The 21336-nt window shown below is 40.5% G+C and overlaps 1 protein-coding gene across 5 annotated transcripts in view; it reads left to right on the forward strand.

The window, feature by feature from the left end:
* Macrod2 (mono-ADP ribosylhydrolase 2) overlaps positions 1-21336 on the forward strand; it is a 2042921-nt gene that overhangs the window by 1805757 nt on the left and 215828 nt on the right. For all 5 annotated transcript variants that reach the window (XM_046434337.2, XM_046434346.2, XM_046434363.2 and 2 more), the window contains one exon: positions 16746-16827. In XM_046434337.2, the coding sequence (XP_046290293.1) occupies positions 16746-16827 (82 nt within the window). The remainder of the gene's footprint in view (positions 1-16745; positions 16828-21336) is intronic.

A 21336-nucleotide genomic window follows, 5' to 3' on the forward strand; every position in this document is an offset into this window, starting at 1 on the left:
GAAAATGTGGACCTAATCCTACAACTGCAAGGGACTGAATTCTGTAAAAAGCTTAAAAGAAGAGGCTTGAAAGAGAACTCTATGATTTTGTCATTTTTTAGTGCAGAGTAATACTCCATTGTGTATAAATGCCACATTTTTTTTTTAATCCATTCATCTATTGAAGGGCATCTGGGTTGGTTCCACAGTCTAGCTATTGTGAATTGTGCTTCTATGAACATCGATGTGGCAGTATCCCTGTAGTACGCTCTTTTAAGGTCTTCAGGGAATAGTCCGAGAAGGGCAATAGCTGGGTCAAATGGTGGTTCCATTCCCAGCTTTCCCAGGAATCTCCATTCTGCTTTCCAAATTGGCCGCACCAATTTGCAGTCCCACCAGCAATGTACAAGAGTACCCTTTTCCCCACATCCTCGCCAGCACTTGTTGTTGTTTGACTTCATAATGGCTGCCAATCTTACTGGAGTGAGATGGTATCTTAGGGTGGTTTTGATTTGCATTTCTCTGACTGCTAGAGATGGTGAGCATTTTTTCATGTACTTGTTGATTGATTGTATGTCCTCCTCTGAGAAGTGTCTGTTCAGGTCCTTGGCCCATTTGTTGATTGGGTTATTTGTTATCTTATTGTTTAATTTTTTGAGTTTTTTGTATATTCTGGATATTAGGGCTCTATCTGAAGTGTGAGGAATAAAAATTTGTTCCCATGATGTAGGCTCCCTATTTACCTCTCTTATTGTTTCTCTTGCTGAGAAAAAACTTTTTAGTTTAAGTAAGTCCCATTTGTTGATTCTTGTTATTAACTCTTGTGCTATGGGGTGTCCTATTGAGGAAACTTGAATTTGCAGGAAAATGGATGGCATTAGAGCAGATTATGCTAAGTGAAGCTAGCCAATCCCTAAAAAACAAATGCCAAATGTCTTCTTTGATATAATGAGAGCAACTAAGAACAGAGCAGGGAGGAAGAGCATGAGAAGAAGATTAACATTAAACAGAGACATGAGGTGGGAAGGAAAGGTAGAGAAAAGGGAAATTGCATGGAAATGGAAGGGGACCCTCATTGTTACACAAAATTACATATAAGAGATTGTGAGGGGAATGGGAAAAAAAACAAGGAGAGAAATGCATTACAGTAGATGGGGTAGAGAGAGAAGATGGGAGGGGAGGGAGGGGGGATGGTAGAGGATAGGAAAGGTAGCAGAATACAACAGTTACTAATATGGCATTATGTAAAAATGTGGATGTGTAACCGATGTGATTCTGCAATCTCTATTTGGGGTAAAAATGGGAGCTCATAACCCACTTGAATCTAATGTATGAAATACGATATGTCAAGAGCTTTGTAATGTTTTGAACAACCAATAAAAAAAAAAAGTTATGAGCAGCCTTCACAAGGATCTGCTGCCCCTAGAGGGCCTTTATCCTTAAAAAAAAAAAAAGAAAGAAAGAGAACTCTAACCTCTAGTGAGCATTGTAATGCAGCTGATACCTTGACCGCAGCTTTTCTGACTCTGGGTACGTAGAGGCCCCAACTAGGCTGGGCCCTGAAATATAAGTTGGTGGGAAATAGATAATAAAGAGTTGTTTGAAGCCATTACATTTGTGGTAAATTGTTATGCTGCAACAGAAAACTAATACACAGAGAGATTGTTCTCCTTTGCTTCACTAGACATGAGAGGAGGGAGGGATTATCATCCAGGCATTTCAAGTTCTTGTTCTTGTTCTTCAGTTAATCAGTAATGACCTTGTCTCTTTGCCATTCTATTTATCCTTCACTTAATCATGACACCAAGGAAGCTCCAAGTGTTCTGGTCTGCCATGCTCTCAAAACCTCTCTTTGTATAAACTTGATACTTAAACCCTGAAATTTAATTCACTTGCCAGCAGAAGCTACTCTTTTATAAAAAAAAAAAAAAAAAAAAACACCATACCTAAGCTCTGTTTTAGGAAAACTGGGACTCACCCCTGATATCCATTGGGCTGTATTTGTACATGTATTTACACAGCATATACCTCCATCAGTCCCCAGTTATAGCAGTATTTGCATGTATACCATTATCTTTGAATGTTTGTCATTGAGGAAGCAAGTTACATTCATCAGAATCCATTCATTGTCCCAGTATCACTGAACACAGGATAATCTTGGCTGTGTCAGTTCCCTGTGACGGGTAGCTATGAAAAATGGAGGTCAGCCACAGATATTCCAGTCCTGCTTCACTGTGTAGCCCTCTTCAGGGGCAATGGATATGATGTTGAAAAAGATTAATAGAACGTATGTCATCTTGTTTATGGGGCATAAAACCCCCCACAGTGGATTAATGGATATCTCGGTGAAAGAAATACATCTTTACTCCTTTATGCCTTGATGGGTGAGCTACAGTTGGCATCAGTGGAAATATATGGAGAGACTGCCTTTAGAAGGTCAGCTTTTAAAGGACTTTTTTGACCTCTAAGTCAATGAAAATAGATTTTGGATTGTTGACCAAGACAACTGTAACATCAGACTTTCAACCTTTAAAAAATTCTCATTGAAGCATAACATACATATAGTTGCTGAGTGCACAGCTTGATAAATTTTCACAAACTGGACACATCCAGGGAACCAGCATCCAGATCAAAATACCAGGATGTTAAGCATTTCTCTAGGTTGATTTTCAGCAACCCTCACCCCAGAGTAATTGCTACACTGACTTCTAACACTGTAGGTGATTTTGTCTAATTCTATAATGTGTTGGAATTTGAAAGAATTGGAATCATCCAGTGTATACTTTTTTCCTGGATTCTTTCATGCAACATTATGCTTGTGAGATTCACCTATATTATTGTATATAGTTATAGATTTTTTTCTTCTAAAGCTACATATGTGTTTTGTCAATCTACATCCATCTTTACATATACTTGATATTGTCTTTTTCCTTTTTAAAAGCTTTTAGTTTTTAATACATTCTAGTTTGCAGGATATCACTGTTGCTATTGTGAAACTAATAAATGCCTTGTATGAAGACCTTGATATTGATCTAGAGAACCAATGAAGGATAGTATCACCGGAAAAGATGACAGTTGGTGACAACAAATAATCAACATTCAGGGTCCTCTGCAGTTCTGTTTGCAGGTCATTTGGCAAACATAAGGGAAAGTCTACTTACTCAGTATCTTATTTTTTGGTTCTAGAACTCACTTTCTTAAAAAATCAGGCACATACCTACATTTTAGTTGTTTATTTGCTTAATCATATACCCTACAAATATTGACAGACCTCCTATTATGTGTGAGTACCTATGATCATATACTAGTGACACAAAAATGAGTAGCACCTGATTTTTCATAAGGTTGCCATCTAAGGAATAAAGAGGACTAGAGTCAGGTTGTTAATTCCCAAAGATAAGAATGTTTCCTTTTGTTTTATTTAATATTATGTTTTAGAATGAGGATCCATTGCAGTTTATTGACAACTTGTTCTTTAAAGGAGTGAATCCTGTTAAATATAGGAAATGAATTATGAAAGAGTAGATACATACTTTAGGAAGTTCACTGAGAATACAGATTAGGACCAACAAATGGTGATTTTGAAGGAAGTAATTGGAATTGAAATATCTTTGTCAGGTCTAGGTTCCCACCTCTAAATGGGGACACTGTTATTTTTTATACTTTGTTGAGTTTCCCTACATGATATTCAATGAAATTAAGGTTGCATTGGTTGAGGCTTAGTCAGGGCAGCAGAACTCTGTGTGTGATATAGAATAAATGATTTATCCTATAATTAACTAGATATTATAAAATCACGGGGAAAAGTGGGTGTTTTGGTTTGGACATGAGGTATCCCCCAAAAGCGCTTGTTAATGCAGGAATATTCAAAGGTGAAATGGTTGGACTGTGAGAGCTATAACCTAATCAGTTCATCCTAGTTAAAATGGACTGACTGACTGGTAACCCTTGGTAGATGGGGCATGGTGGGTCACAGGGTGGGGCCCGTGGCCTAAAGGTGTTCATCTTCCCTGTGGTTCCTTTCCCCTCCCCTTTCTCCTTCCTTTCCTCCCTCTCCTTTTACCTCCCTCCCTCCCTCCCTCTTTCCTGATCCCACCCTGAGCTGAACAGCTTCCCTCTGCTGCCCTTCTCCCATGGAGTGCTGCCTCATATTAGGCTTGGAGCAACGGATCTGGCCATCTATGGGCTGAGACCTCTGAAAGTGTAAGCCCCAAATAAACTTTCCCTGGTCTAAGTCATTCTTTTTTTTTTTTTTTAAATTTTTTATTGTGGGTTGTTCAAAACATTACAAATTTCTTAACATATCATATTCCACACTTTGATTCAAGTGGGTTATGAACTCCCACCTTCACCCCATACACAGATTGCAGAATCACATCAGTTACACATCCATTGATTTACAAATTGCCATACTAGTGTCTGTTGTGCTTCGCTGCCTTTCACATCCTCCCCCCTCCCCCCTCCCCACCTCTCCCCTCCCCTCCCCTCCTCTCTCTCTACCTCCTCCACTGTATAACCCTGAGGGTCTCCTTCCATTACCATGCAATTTCCCTTCTCTCTCCCTTTCCCTCCCACCTCTCATCCCTGTTAAATGTTAATCTTCTTCTCCTGCTCTTCGTCCCTACTCTGTTCTTAGTTACTCTCTTTATATCAAAGAAGACATTTGGCATTTGTTTTTTAGGGATTGGCTAGCTTCACTTAGCATAATCTGCTCTAATGCCATCCATTTCCCTGTAAATTCTATGATTTTGTCATTTTTTAATGCAGAGTAATACTCCATTGTGTATAAATGCCACATTTTTTTTATCCATTCATCTATTGAAGGGCATCTAGGTTGGTTCCACAGTCTTGCTATTGTGAACTGTGCTGCTATGAACATCGATGTAGCAGTGTCCCTGTAGCATGCTCTTTTTAGGTGTTTAGGGAATAGACCAAGAAGGGGAATAGCTGGGTCAAATGGTGGCTCCATTCCCAGCTTTCCAAGAAATCTCCATACTGCTTTCCAAATTGGCTGCACCAATCTGCAGTCCCACCAGCAATGTACAAGTGTACCCTTTTCCCCACATCCTCGCCAGCACTTGTTGTTGTTTGACTTCCTAATGGCTGCCAATCTTACTGGAGTGAGATGGTATCTTAGGGTGGTTTTGATTTGCATTTCTCTGACAGCTAGAGATGGTGAGCATTTTTTCATGTACTTGTTGATTGACTGTATGTCCTCCTCTGAGAAGTGTCTGTTCAGGTCCTTGGCCCATTTGTTGATTGGGTTGTTTGTTCTCTTATTGTCTAATTTTTTGAGTTCTTTGTATACTCTGGATATTAGGGCTCTATCTGAAGTGTGAGGAGTAAAGATTTGTTCCCAGGGTGTAGGCTCCCTATTTACCTCTCTTATTGTTTCTTTTGCTGAGAAAAAACTTTTTAGTTTGAGTAAGTCCCATTTGTTGATTCTAGTTATTAACTTTTGTGCTATGGGTGTCCTATTGAGGAATTTGGAGCCCGACCCCACCGACTGTAGATCGTAGCCAACTTTTTCTTCTATCAGACGGCGCATCTCTGATTTGATATCGAGCTCCTTGATCCATTTTGAATTCACTTTTGTGCATGGCGAGAGAAAGGGATTCAGTTTCATTTTGTTGCATATGGATTTCCAGTTTTCCCAGCACCATTTGTTGAAGATGCTGTCCTTCCTCCATTGCATGCTTTTAGCCCCTTTATCAAATATAAGATAGTTGTAGTTTTGTGGATCGGTTTCTGTGTCCTCTATTCTGTACCATTGGTCCACCCGCCTGTTTTGGTACCAGTACCATGCTGTTTTTGTTACTATTGCTCTGTAGTATAGTTTGAAGTCTGGTATCGCTATACCGCCTGATTCACACTTCTTGCTTAGCATTGTTTTTGCTATTCTGGGTCTTTTATTTTTCCATATGAATTTCATGATTGCTTTCTCTATTTCTACAAGAAATGCCGTTGGGATTTTGATTGGCATTGCATTAAACCTATAGAGAACTTTTGGTAATATCGCCATTTTGATGATGTTAGTTCTGCCTATCCATGAACAGGGTATATTTTTCCATCTTCTAAGATCTTCTTCTATTTCTCTCTTTAGGGTTCTGTAGTTTTCATTGTATAAGTCTTTCACCTCTTTTGTTAGGTTGATTCTCAAGTATTTTATTTTTTTTGAAGATATTTTGAATGGAGTGGTTGTCCTCATTTCCATTTCAGAGGATTTGTCGCTGATATACAGGAATGCCTTTGATTTATGCGTGTTGATTTTATATCCTGCCACTTTGCTGAATTCATTTATTAGCTCTAATAGTTTCTTTGTAGAGCCTTTTGGGTCTGCTAGGTATAGAATCATGTCATCTGCAAATAGTGATAATTTAAGTTCTTCTTTTCCTATTTTGATTCCTTTAATTTCTTTCGTCTGTCTAATTGCTCTGGCCAGTGTTTCGAGAACTATGTTGAAGAGAAGTGGAGAGAGAGGGCATCCCTGTCTTGTTCCAGATTTTAGAGGGAATGCCTTCAGTTTTTCTCCATTCAGAATGATGCTAGCCTGAGGCTTAGCATAGATTGCTTTTACAATATTGAGGTATGTTCCTGTTATCCCTAGTTTTTCTAGAGTTTTGAACATAAAGGGATGCTGTACTTTGTCGAATGCTTTTTCCGCATCTATTGAGATGATCATATGGTTCTTATTATTAAGTGTATTGATGTGGTGAATAACATTTATTGATTTCCGTATATTGAACCAGCCTTGCATCCCAGGGATGAATCCTACTTGATCATGGTGTACAATTTTTTTTATATGTTTTTGTATCCGATTCCCCAGAATTTTATTGAGGATTTTTGCATCTAGGTTCATTAGAGATATTGGTCTGTAGTTTTCTTTCTTTGAAGTGTCTTTGTCTGGTTTAGGTATCAGGGTGATGTTGGCCTCATAGAATGAATTTGGAAGTTCTCCCTCCTTTTCTATTTCCTGAAGTAGCTTGAAAAGTATTGGTATTAGCTCTTCTTTAAAGGTTTTGTAAAATTCTGCTGTATACCCATCCGGTCCTGGGCTTTTCTTAGTTGGTAGTCTTTTTATGGTTTCTTCTATTTCCTCAATTGATATTGGTCTGTTTAGGTTTTCTATATCCTCCTGACTCAATCTGGGCAGATCATATGACTTAAGAAATTTATCTATGCCTTCACTATCTTCTAATTTATTGGAGTATAAGGATTCAAAATAGTTTTTGATTATCTTCTGTATTTCTGAAGTGTCTGTTGTGATATTGCCTTTTTCATCCCGTATGCTAGTAATTTGAGTTCTCTCTCTTCTTCTCTTCGCTAGCATCGCTAAGGGTCTGTCGATTTTGTTTATTTTTTCAAAGAACCAACTTTTAGTTTTGTCAATTTTTTCAATTGTTTCTTTTGTTTCGATTTCATTAATTTCAGCTCTGATTTTAATTATTTCTTGCCTTCTACTTCTTTTGCTGTTGTTTTGCTCTTCTTTTTCAAGGATTTTGAGATGGAGTATGAGATCATTTATTTGTTGGTTTTTTCTTTTTTTAAGGAATGAACTCCAAGCAATGAATTTTCCTCTTAGAACTGCTTTCAATGTGTCCCATAGATTCCGATATGTTGTGTCTGTGTTTTCATTTATCTCTAAGAATTTTTTAATTTCCTTCTTGATGTCTTCTATAACCCATTGATCATTCAGTAACCTATTGTTCATTCTCCAAGTGATGTATGCTTTTTCCTTCCTTCTTTTATCATTGATTTTCAGTTTCATTCCATTATGATCAGATAAGATGCATGGTATTATCTCTACTCCTTTATATTGTCTAAGAGTTGCCCTGTGACATAATATATGATCTATTTTTGAGAAGGATCCATGTGCTGCTGAGAAAAAAGTGTAACTGCTTGATGTTGGGTGGTATACTCTATATATGTCAATTAGGTCTAGGTTATTAATAGTGTTATTGAGTTCTATAGTTTCCTTATTCAACTTTTGTTTGGAAGATCTGTCCAGTGGCGAGAGAGGTGTGTTGAAGTCTCCCATGATTATGGTGTGGTGGTCTATTAGAGTCTTGAACTTGAGAAGAGTTTGTTTGACGAACATAGCTGCACCATTGTTTGGGGCATAAATATTTATGATTGTTATGTCTTGTTGGTGTATGGTTCCCTTAAGCAGTATGTAGTGTCCCTCTTTATCTCTTTTGATTAACTTTGGCTTGAAATCTATTTTATTTGATATGAGTATGGACACGCCTGCTTGTTTCCGAAGTCCATATGAGTGATATGATTTTTCCCAACCTTTCACCTTCAGCCTATGTATGTCTTTTCCTATCAAATGCGTCTCCTGTAGGCAGCATATTGTTGGGTCTTGTTTTGTGATCCATTCTACTAGCCTGTGTCTCTTAATTGGTGAGTTTAAGCCATTAACATTTAGGGTTATTATTGAGATATGGGTTGTTCTTCCAGCCATATTTGTTTATTTCTGTTACTAAACATGGTTTGTTTTCCTCTTTGATTATTTCCCCCCCGCTCTTTACTGTCCTACCTCCCACTGTTGGTTTTCATTGTTATTTTCCATTTCCTCTTCCTGTAATGCTTTGGCGAGGATATTTTGAAGAGATGGTTTTCTAGCTGCGAATTCTTTAAACTTTTGTTTATCGTGGAAGGTTTTAATTTCATCCTCCATCCTGAAGCTTAATTTTGCTGGATACACAATTCTTGGTTGGAACCCATTTTCTTTCAGTGTTTGAAATATGTTATTCCAGGATCTTCTAGCTTTCAGAGTCTGTGTTGAAAGATCAGCTGTTATCCTGATTGGCTTACCCCTAAATGTAATCTGCTTCCTTTCTCTTGTAGCTTTTAAAATTCTCTCCTTATTCTGTATGTTGGGCATCTTCATTATAATGTGTCTAGGTGTGGATCTCTTATGATTTTGCACATTCGGCGTCCTGTAGGCTTCTAGGATTTGGGATTCTGTCTCATTCTTCAAGTCTGGGAAGTTTTCTTGTATTATTTCATTGAATAGACTGCTCATTCCTTTGGTTTGGAGCTCTGTACCTTCCTGTATCCCAATGACTCTTAAGTTTGGTCTCTTAATGTTATCCCATATTTCTTGGATGTTCTGCTCATGGTTTCTTAACAGTCTTGCTGAGCTGTCTATGTTCTTTTCCAGTTGAAATACTTTGTCTTCATTGTCTGATGTTCTATCTTCTAAGTGTTCTACTCTGCTGGTAGTATTCTCCATTGAGTTTTTAAGTTGGTTTATTGCTTCCTGCATTTCTAGGATTTCTGATTGCTTGTTTTTTATAACCTCTATCTCCCTGTATAGTTGATCCTTTGCTTCCTGGATTTGTTTGTGTAATTCGTTGTCGAAGTGATCTTTCCTTGTCTGATTTTGCTGTTTAATGTCTTCCTTGATACTCCAGATCATCTGAAGCATGTATATCCTGAATTCTTTATCTGACATTCCATCTGCTGCAGCTGTTATCTCTTCTAAAGTTGCGTTGACCTGCATTGCTTGTGGTCCTTTCTTTCCTTGTCTTTTCATACTGCTTGCGTATCTTTCCTGCAGGTGCGGGCGGCGGCTCTGCTCTCTCCTTATTCCAATTGGGGTGTCGTGGCTACCACGCCGGCAGGTCACTGGGCCTGTTCTGGGAGCTGGCAGTGGCTCTGTTCTGCCCCTACTCCAATTGGGGTGACGAGTGTACCACGCCGGCAGGCCACCGGGCCTGATCCGCCGGTCGATTGCAGGTTTGCCTACCCTGCAGGCGCAGGCGGCGGCTCTACTCTGCCCCTACTCCAAATGGGGTGACGTGTCTGTCGTACCGGCAGGCCACTGGGCCTGTCCCGCTGGTCGGTCGCAGATCTGCCCACCTTTCGGGCACGGGTGGAGGCTCTGCTCTGCCCCTACTCCAATTGGGGTGTCGTGACTACCCCGCCTGCAGGACGCTGGGCCTCTTCCTGGCACGGGAGGCGACTCTGCTCTGTCACTACTCCAATTAGGGTGGTGTTTGTACCACGCCGGCAGGCTCCTGGGCCTGATCCGCCGGTCTGTTGTAGGACTGCCTACCTTGGAGGCGCGGGCGGCGGATCTGCCCTGCCCCTCCTACCACGCCTGCGGACCCCTGGGCCTGATCTGCAGGTTGGTCACAGGTCTGCTCACCCTGCGGGCACGGGTGGCGGTTCCGCTCCGCCCCCACTCCAATTGGGGTCACGTGACCACCACACCGGCAGGGCCTGATCCGGGCGTGGGAGAAGGATCTGCTCTGCCCCTACTCCAGTTGGGGTGACGTGTGTACCACACTGGCAGGCCACTGGGCCTGACCCGCCAGGCTGTCACAGGTCTGTTTACCTTGTAAGCGCGAACAGCGGCTCTGCCCTGTCCCTCCTACCACGCCCATGTACCACTGGGTCGCGGGTCTGCCCACCTTGTGAGTGTGGGTGGTGGCTCCGCTCCGCCCCCTCTCCAATTGGGGTCACGTGGTCACCACGCTGGCGAGCCGCTGGGCCTGCTCCGGGCGCTGGCGGCGGCCCGGCTCCTCCCCTCTGGCTCGAGGACAAATTGAGGAGACTCGGGTGACTGTGCCTCACCCCCCCACCAGGAGACCAACTGCTTATGTCACCGCTGGTATTGATGAAGATCTCTCCTCCGCCGCTTTCTGATGACATCAGATCTCTGCCATGTTGGTATCCTATGCGAATGGCAGCATTTCGTTCCCCTTGCCAGGCAACCAGAGCAACGGGTGAGTCCTGACCGGCCCTCAGCAGGACCCGGACCGAGACGCAGTTTCCGCGGGCTCCTAGCCCCGGTCCAGGGAAGTTCCGGGAACCGGAACTCGGCCGCTCCGTGCTCGGTGTAAGCTCCTATAAGTGTAAGCTCCAAGAAGCAGTCCCCGTGGGCTCAGTTCCGGGAGCCGGAATTCGGCGGCTTAGTGCTTGGTGTATGCTCTGATAGTAGCAGGGTCCAAGAAGCAGCCTCCGCAGGCTCCGCAGCCCTGAGCCAGGGCGGTTCCGGGACGGTTCCGGGAGCCGGAACTCGGCCGCCCCGCGCTCGGTGTTTGCTTCGATAAGATCAGATTCTAAGCAGCACCCAGGCGCTGAACCCTAGCAATCTGTCTGCAAGCCGCAGGCGAATTGCAGCCTGAAATTACCTGTTCTATGGCTGAATGAGCTGCGGTCAGTCGAAAACAGGGAAGGTGACGTCAGTTTACCAACATGGTGGCTGCTGGCCTCCTCTGTGGTCTGACCGGTGTGGAGAACCGAGATGGACCGCTTCCTTCCCCCGTCTCGAACCCAGAATTCATCCCTGAGTACGGTGCTTGCGCGGCTGGCAGAAACTGCAGCGCTGTAACCCTGCGTCTCTATCCCAGCGCGCCTTGCAGACTCTAGCCGCGGGGCGATTTGCTGAATAAGCAGTTTTACCCTCCGTGCGACAAACCTCTCGCGTTTGAGTCCCCGTAGCCGATCCTCGTGCGATGGAAATCCTTCCTCCAGGTTCCGGAGCACCCCACTATTGCTGGAAATTCCTAACAAGATATCCTTTAGCCGTCCTGACTTGTCATACTCCCACACAGTGAAGCAGCACACGGGGGTAATGCACTCCCCTCGCCGCCATCTTCCTTCCTCCCTAAGTCATTCTTAAGGGTATTTTGGTCACAGCAACTCAAAAGCTCACTAAAACAGTGGGAAAGTAAATATGCAAAAGAGGATAGATTTCTCTCGCCCAGCAGAGAAATCTACTACTCAGGGCCCATGAAATGGAGCTGGTGTTATGGTTTAGAGATGAGGTGCCCCCCAAAAGCTTATGTGACAAAATGCAAGAATATTTTGAGATAAAATGATCAGATTATGAGGGGTGTAACCTAACCATTGAATTGATCTACTGATCGGGATTAACTGGGTGGTAACCTACCCAGGCAGGTAGGGTGTGACTGGAGAAGATAGGTCACTGGGTGCATGTCCTTGGAGTTTATATTTTGTCTCTGCTGAATAGATTCTATCTGCTTCCTCCTTGCCATGTCCTGAGCTGCTTTCTTCTGCAACACTGTTTTGCCCTGATGTTCTGCCTCACCTTGAGCCCAGAGCTCAAGGTGGCCATCTATGCACTGAGCCCTCTGAAACCCTAAGCACCAAATAAACTTTTCCTCTTCTAAATTTTTTTTTGTCAAGTCTTTCTTTTGGTCATAGTGATGAAAAAGATGAGTAAAGCAGCTGGTTAAGAAATCTATGGAAAGCATCCAATCAGTGCCTGGAGTATGTCAGCAGGGCAGTGATCAAGAGCAGGTGTTAATGAGGAAAGTTCAGTGCAAAATAGGAGAGAACATGAAGTCATGAGCCAAAACTGGACTCCACAGGGACAAATTGGCACGCATATCTGTCTCTCACTGGGCCTTACAGCTACAGAAGGACCCTGTGTCCTCACTACAGAGAACATGTGTGAATAACATAGGATCCAAAAAACACTGGAGGCAGAGACTGGCAGGAGCTAGAGAAGTCCAATAGCTGCCACCCTACACCCAGGTAAAGATGTGTGCAATCTGCCCAGAGCTATAAACCCATCTCTCTAGTACAATGGCTACAGCTATGCTTCTGCCCTACAAGTCTCATGGAAATTTCTCTGTGGCCAGACCTAATCCAGAACTACTCAGAGAAATGTAGCTCAAGCTTACTAAATTGACAACGTAAAACAGCCACAGAGATCATCACAGAGCAGGAAGAAACCATAGAGATGATATAGTTCAATCCTTTCATTAGACAGATGTGAAAACTGGGGCCACAGAGATGAAGGCCCACCCAATGTCACAGAGCTAGTTACAGGCTTAGAAATTCAATCCTATGTGTTTCCATCTGGGAGGTATCATAGAGAGAATGCTATTTGTACAGTTAAGATACCTGAATTTTTGTCATTAATTAAATTTTGGCTTCAGGGAAAAAAATCACTCAGTTTCTGGGTTCATGTTTTCTAGTGATTGAATGTTATGTGGACTAGGCCCAACAAATTCAAGTTGCCCATTTAGTAACTAGCGAATAAATGAATAGTCTCTCAATAAGCAACATTTTACAAAAATTTCCCATGACTTAAAGAAAAGAGAATGGAAACCACACTCCTCTGTCTCAGTAATGAGCCATTCTTTTAGGTTCTCTTGAAATTTATCCAGGGCTAGAATGGAAAACCTCAGCCCTTTCTCCTTTGCACAAGTCATATCTCCAGTCTTTTCAGCCATGTAGCAATTAGACATTCTATGTTCATCTTGTCACCCCATGGTAGATTCTGTTTCCTGGATTCTACTTTAGTGTGACCTTTTCAACGTGAGTCAAGTACTTTCTTAGCTAGAAAAACAAAACTCCAAAAAGTGGTGATAGGAAGAAGCTGGAAGAATACCAGACTTCTGGTTATGTATTTCTGTATCTTTGCTCATGAATTTTCAATCAGCATTTAGCAGCAACAGCTCATTTCTGCTTCATGTGGCATCAGCTGGGGTGGCTCAAATGCCTGGAATGGAAACCATCTGAAGGCTACCCTCTTCCAGTTAAGGCTGTTAGCTGGAATTGTTACATATAGATTCTCCATGTGGTCTCTAGTTCCTCGTGGCGTGATGACTATGTACAGGAGACAGCCTCCCAAGAGAAGCAGGCAGAAATTTTATTGAATTATATCATTTTGAAATTGATTTACATCATTTCTTCCATAGTCACAAGCCTCCCAGATTTAAGAGAAAAGGGTTTAGATCCCACCTCTCAATGAGGGTGGGATCCCACCTCTCCAGTTCAAGAAAGCTGTGGGAAGAAAAGTACTCAGTACCCGAGATGAGTTTATAAACACAGAGCCTGTCGACTAAATAAATTCTTGTCCAACAATACCATGGAGAATGTGTATGTACACACACATATACATACCTAATAAGTACATGGTGAATGAGGTTAATTCTTGGATTCAATTTGCTTCTAAGAAAAGAGAACTAGGCCACTCAGTTATTTAAAAATAAAAGTAACTGGGGATATAGCTCACTTGGTAGAGTGTTTGTTTCACATGCACAAGGCCCTGGGTTCAATCCCCAACACCACAAATTAATAAATAAATAAAATGAAGTGCTTCATTCTCATCATCCATTTTCACTCACAAAAAAATAAACTGGACTGCTGAATTTTGGACAAAAATCATCTCCATGATAACGGAGCCTCATTTGCTAAAGGAAAGGTTTCAATTTCTTGCAACATTTGAAAAATTTAGACATGGATTTTATAGTGTTTAAAAATACAAATAAGAATAGCGTTAACACTAAAGAGCTAATCTGCAAACACACACACACACACACATACTCACATATGTTCACACACATACACAGGGAAAGGAGTGTTCTAAAATAAAATGAGTAAATATGTGCTTGTTTAGCTTGGTCTTCTTAGATTTATATTAAGCCAAGTTTTTGCTTTTGATTTTTTTTTGTCACAATTAGTTGATTTGAGAAATAATCTGAAACCTGGAGGGGAAAACTTAGCAATCATAAGTACAGAAGTGAGTATAATTATATCTTTGGAAACTACAAGCAGCTCAAGACAGGTGGAAAGTAGGATGTGTCTAAGAAAAAAAATAATAAGGCTACAGGTCTTATTATTAAGTTTAAGGCTTTTAATTTTGAAGTATTTCAAACATACAAAAAGTTACAGAACAAAAAATATATTTATGCATAATTAATACCTATTAGCCATTTGCCTTATTTTTCTCAAAGCTTTTTTTTCTACATAAATAAAATATTAACTAATACCTCAAATCCCTATCTTTCTCATCCTTTACCTTCCATCCCTCTCCAGAAAACATTATCCTAAAGTTAGGTGTGGCACTCCTTTGTATGTATCCATATTTAGTTCTGACAAAAGATTAACTGAGTCATGTTCAAATTTGAGAATTTGACCAGACAGAAATTCATGAATTAGACATCTCCAGATTATGGGACGCTTTGGGCTGGACTGAAGGTACATGAGGAGGCTTTTGTAGGGTGAATGTGGATACAGGCAAAGAAAATATTTGATAATTGTTTCTTTTTACTGTTTACGCTCAGTCTGTTTGTGTAGGAACTTAGGGGTCTGGCGCTACACCAGCCTAATGTCCTCTCAATTATTTAAATAGTACAATGTATTTCTACACTGTTGTATATTCATGTTTTAAATTTCTTAGAAATGCATTTCTATTATGGAGTACATGACCTTTGGCAACCCTTTTCTATTGTTCAACTTTATGATTCTGAGCTTTAGTCATGGGACATAAACACACCATAAGCAGAGTGGAGATGCACATTTTGTTATTACACGGAGTTAATCATTTATTCAGCTAAATTTATAGTTCACCTGAAAAGTGAACTATAAATTTAATGGGCATAGTTTTGGTATTTGTAGAATATATTAATGATATGCTAACAGGGCTGGACACCAGACCCCAACGTGAAAACAGAAGAAAAGAAACATGGTTATTTGCACCCTAGTCTTTCCAACTCTGAAGGCTAGGTGCTTTCTCTTATAATCCGTCCTGTGGGGCAATTAGAGGGGCTGTATGGTCTTTGTTTATTACAGCATGGAATCCATTGCCTGCCCAGAAGGCAGTGCACCTTAGCTGAGGTGGAGTGAGGCGGAGACCTGTGAAGGGATGAAGGAGCCAGATCTATGGACTTCCACGGATTGGAGGTGTGAATCAGTCTTGCTGGTTCCTCATGACCCAGTTACCATGTCTCACCCCACAGGTCTCTCTCACTGGGAACTTTCACACTTGGCAAGCAGGATCTGTACCTCACAAGTTGGGAGAGCTGCAGGTTTAGGTGGATGATATCTATTGGGTTCTTTCTTATCCTGCTGCATTCATGCCCTATTTCATTCCCTACTAACATGAGAAAGGCTTTATTTGATGCTTTATCAGTTGCACTTTGATAGACTGAGTGATTCTCAAACTTTTTTCTACATTGTTCAAATGAAGGAACTAAAGAGATGTTTATTTTCAGAGTCACCAACTTAATATAGACTAAGCATGAGCATTATGTATATTCCACCTCTTGTCTCTGTGTACCATACCACTCTCTGAATGCTTCAAAGAAACTCCTAACACAGAGAAACTCTGTTTGAAAGAGGATAAACAGACCGTGCGCATGTTTTACTTTTGAGGTGACTTTTTTGGATTCAAAATATCTACCAAATTAAATGGTATATTGACCTTGTGTCACCATCAACTAACAATGTTTTATTTCTATTGCAATTCTGAGTATGTTAGGCTAAAATATAAGCAACTTCACGACAATCAAGTTGCATGGAAGTTTTTTAGGACAATGTTCAAATACTAACAGGTTTGATAAATATATTTGTCTAACAAGAGTAGGACAAAGAGCTCTTTGTTTACTGACATACTTTATTGTCATTCTGCTGTGTGCCTCTCGTGTGGCTGTTTTATAGAACATAAAGTCTAGGTATCCTGTTGGATTCCCAGCTCTTATTTATAGCTTGCTGCAAAGTGGCTTATTGTCATTTATTATTTCTTATTTGATTTATATAACATCTTTCCACCAAAGAGCTTGTGGGTTTATTTATATACAGAGTGTGCATACACACACACACACACACACACACACACACATACCGGTACTCTTGAACTTCACTGAATGCTGTGAGCTATATCACTAAATGCATCTGTATGAGGTTTTTCCATTTGCTTTTGTTTGTTCTAAGACCATGTTATAGGAAAGAAATTGCCATATTTTCTTTCACTTTGAGTGCTTATTGTTTGCCTCTAGGTGGATCGGATCATCTTCTGCGTCTTCCTAGAAGTTGATTTCAAAATCTACAAAAAGAAAATGAGCGAGTTTTTCCCTGTAGGTGAGTAAAGCCATTTGTTTCCTTTGAAACTCACAATTGAAGAAGTAGAAGCATTACTTATATTTATATCTCACTTTACATCTTCAGGACTGTTAACAACTGTGATTCCCATATGTCAGCCATCTCTGCAAATGTGTATCATAGCTTCTAAGCACTGAAGGAGATGACAGTAAACCTGGGCTCTAGACCTCTCTGTCTTAGGAAGTCTTTTCATTTCTTAGGTCCCCATTCTTTACATCCAAGTGAGGGTTTGGACCAAATGACTCCACTTGTCCCCATATTGCTTGGTCTGTATTTTCTTCCCCAATGAGTAAGATTTCCAGGCCTCATGACTACATTGATCACATTAAATCCTTTTGTTGGAAATTTTGAGGAACCCATTTATATTTGTAGTAACGATTCAAACTGTTCCTGCATTCCAGCCCTACTCCACCCAGTTTTCTCCTGCCAAATTTCAATGACTACAGTGGCACTTTCTAAGGCAATCTGAGAATGGTAGCCATTCACCTTATTTCACACTCCTTTTTAGAATGTAGGAGAAACGTCCGGTTATTAAAGAACCTTGAGTAATGGATTTACATCCACTGAATGTGCCATTAGTCGTACTGGGATAATTTGAATATTTCTTCCCATTCTCCCTCTACCAGCCTATTAAGGCTGAGGCTTATTTAATGCCTTGTTATTTTTATGGTGTCATTAAAGTCACAGTGCCCAAAGTGCTTTCCTTAGCCACGGTAAGAACTGCCTCCTGGAAATTTCAGGCTACTGTGAGCATTGTTAGTGCCTGCCTTCCAGAAAGCTTTATTTTCCTGAAGTTTCCATCTCATCAGTAAGTAGTTTTTTCACACAATGGGTGACTGTGCTTGGTGGGAGAGTGAATAAAAGGGTGTTGGTGCACATTCGCCCTATTAAGCCATCTGACAGAACTAAACAAGAAAAAGCATGCCCCACCCACAGATGCTGATCTATCTGTAGGACTCGGGCAATGAAGGGAACCATGGCAGAAAAATGATGATGTTCAACCCCCATGCCAATGCTCTAAGTGGACCCAGTTCTTCTAACTTAAAGTCCTTTCTCCAGTTTTATAATCAAAAGGTGAATCTTCTAAATGTATTTAACTTGGGACTTTAAAGTATTTCCCTAACTGGATCTTAATACAAATTCCTCGAAGATTTTTATGGGATAAGGAACAGGGTTGTGTTTGTAATCTTCATTCTCCTCTTCCTTTGCTTCCTCCTCCTCCTCCCTGTCCTTTCTTCACCTTTCTTCATAGTTTTAGCACCTCAGTGTTTCACAGTGTAAAGCACACGATAACTGTTTAATAAGCAGTTGTTGCAATGAGTTGAATTTAATAAATTCTTCTGGCCCTAATCTGATGGCTTTTTTTTTTCCATTTGGAGTTCTTTTTTTTTTTTTCTGTTTCAATCCTTTAGTTCCATCTTTTTCCTTGATTTCCTTTCTAACTACCGTGAGCTGATTGATACGTGCATTTTTAAGTGTTTTCTTAAAAGGAATTGTTCATTATATAAAAAATATGACTTGGTCTCTGACACAAATCGTCTCACATCTTGTCAAAATTGCAGCATAATTTTTAAGATTTTATGAATTTTAGATTCCCTCAGATGTTTAAAAATAGTGACGTTCATTTTTGTGTCTTCTAAAACAAAAACATGTTTTCACTTGAACACTTGATTAAAAATGCCACAGTCCGGCTGCAGCAAAATAACTGGGGGGTGACGAGCAACTTGTGTACACTGATACTGCAGGAGTGGGAGCCGTTTATTGTAGGACAGGAGGGGTATATATACATTCCACACAGCTTATCTTAATTAACATAAACTAGATACAGCAGTCAACCAATAAGGAATCTCCACACTTAATGGCTCGCTGGCGTTACTTCACAAACCACTCCCTCTGGCAAAATGCCAGGCGCCATCTTGACTTGTTTACAGACCCTAACATTAAAAAAATAATTGTGTAATTATGATCCACTGATGTTGAAACAAACCTATCCATCAGCAGGTATATCTAATGATGCAGAGCCAAAAATCACACTGAGATTCTTAGAAAATAGGGCAGTTTTAGAGGTCTAGAATATATTAATAACTATGCAAATAAATCATTATTTGAAAAATTGCTATGTTAAACAAATCCAAAAACTCATCTCAGTACTTGAGCAAGTGAAATAATAATAAAATCACCCTCAGTTTCACATCAATGCTTCAAAGCACACCATGCTCATGAAATTATTTCCAGTGCTTATTTATAATAGTGAGTGCATTTTAAACTAAATGTCAAAATCCTCAAAAATTGTGGTGTATTTCTGCAATATTGAGGCATCAGCCATTTGTAAATGCCAAATATATGATACAAAATAAAATTGATGGCGAATAGAATATATGATTGCTAATACATATGATATACATGGCCTGCCCTTAATGTGAATTAAGTGGTTATTTTATAACCACTCCATTTTCTATTGGAATGAATTTTTCCTGGCTTACTATATATTTCCCTAAACTGGCATTCAGAGTGTCTCTTGCTAGTGCTCATAACCCTTCCTAACGCAAAATAATAATAGTTCTGAAAACAAGTCATTTTTATATGAATCGGCACCTTTTTGTTTGGGAGTTCTTTAATCCCATGTTTGTGATTGTATCATAATTGAGAATCTACAACAAAATGTATGAGAAAACAATAAAAGTTAAAGTAGAAGAGATCATGCTGAAGATATGACACAGGTGTAACTACTCCTCTAGGAACAATTGCTGACATTTATGGGCTCTTTCCTATTAGCCAGACACCCCATTCATTTCTTTACATAGGCTAATCAATTCATCTTCTCATCAGTTCTTCTAAGAACTCTAAGAACACAATACAGATTAACCCTGTATTGTGATTTCTATTGTTATGGTTTCTTTTTAATGTGTTCTTAAGGACACTTGTGTAGGACACCCCTGACTGGGGAGAAAGTTAGTTTCAGATGGATGTATTGGGTGAGACATCATGAGGAAGTGAAACCAAAATGCATGATACAGAATAAATTTATTACTTACAGGTCCAGAGAGGTTAGGGGTGCTGTCAGGAGGCTAATGGAAGTTTGTAGGCAGCAAGGAGCTCCACTAACAAGGGGAGTAGGGAGAGACAGACAGTCCGTGGGACTGTGCCTTCTTTAGGGTCCATAAGGGTTATCCCTCAGGCTTTGACACAGGGCTTTGTGGATTGGCTAGTTTAAAGAAAATGTTCATGAAAAGGTAACTTATTTACATGACTTTGGTGTTGGCCATTAGATTTGATCATGGGCAGCATTGGTGGAATATGTTGGGTTTTTAGGTCAGTGAAATGAAGAGTGAATATGTCCTATCACAACCACCCACACAGGGAGTGGAGGTTTTAACTAGGCCAAAGATGATGGGGTATAACTGGGTTTCAAACAACCATGACAGGCTTGAAAATGCATGCCAAGGCAGTTACTGCATTGTACAATCATTGTACAGCCCTACTTTTTAGATATGTTGGAATATGAGGCATACTTGAGGAAAGTGTGGCATACAGCTACCAACCAGCAGAACTATATTTTAAAATTGAGAATGACATCTGTCATTGTACAAGTGATAATAGGTTCATTTTCTCAGAGCATCATCAGAGAAGGCTGAGGTCAAGCTCCAGGATGTCTTTGGAGGGAGCACTGAGAAAGTCCTGTCCCTGATTTCATCTGCTGCCCATTATTTTTCAAAGTGGCCATGCTCCTCTTTCTTCCAACTCCTATAAATGTCCTCGTGGAAACTTTTCTCATGCGAATCACTTTGGTATCTTATCATGGATCTCAAAATAAAATTCTATCTAAATCATCCAGGCAGCATGGCAGGTGAGCAGGTGAGGGATAATGGAGTAAGCAAAAAGACCTTATAGCATGACCACAGGAGAAAATAGAAAATTGCCTACATTAGTTTTCCTAGTTCTGCTAAAACAAAGTCCCATAAAGCGAGTGCTTTAAACAACAGTAAAACATTTTCTCACAAATTCTGGAGGCTGGAAGTTCAAGATCAAGGTATGGGCAAGATTAGTTTCTTCTTAGGCTTATAGATACCTGTCTTTTCTCTTGGTCTTGCCTCTGAGTTGCCTGTGATCTAATGTCCTCCCTCTTCTTATAGGAACACCAGTCAGATGGAATGAAGACCCTCTCTAATGACCTTATTTAAATTTCATTGCCTTTTTAAAGGCCCTGTCTCTTAAATAGTCACTTTATGAGGGACCAGGGGTTAGGATTTCAACATATGAATCTTGCAGGGTGAGGGCACGACTCAGCCCATAACAGTGCCCACCATGGAAATGTGGTGGGAACCTCAAAGGAAAGAAATCAGCAATGATTTTTTTTGCAACAGTTTTATGTCTTGCCGTGGGGTGAAGCACATTTGACTTTTTCCTTCCAGATGTATTATTTGGAAGTAGAGCGTGGCAGCTTTATGGAATTATCATACACTTTGGTTGCAAATAATTTATAGTTAC

This window comes from Marmota monax, unplaced genomic scaffold (assembly GCF_021218885.2).
Source record: "Marmota monax isolate L192 unplaced genomic scaffold, Marmota_monax_Labrador192_F-V1.1 WCK01_AAM20220418_F8-fsc00005, whole genome shotgun sequence".
NCBI classification, from domain to species: domain Eukaryota; kingdom Metazoa; phylum Chordata; class Mammalia; order Rodentia; family Sciuridae; genus Marmota; species Marmota monax.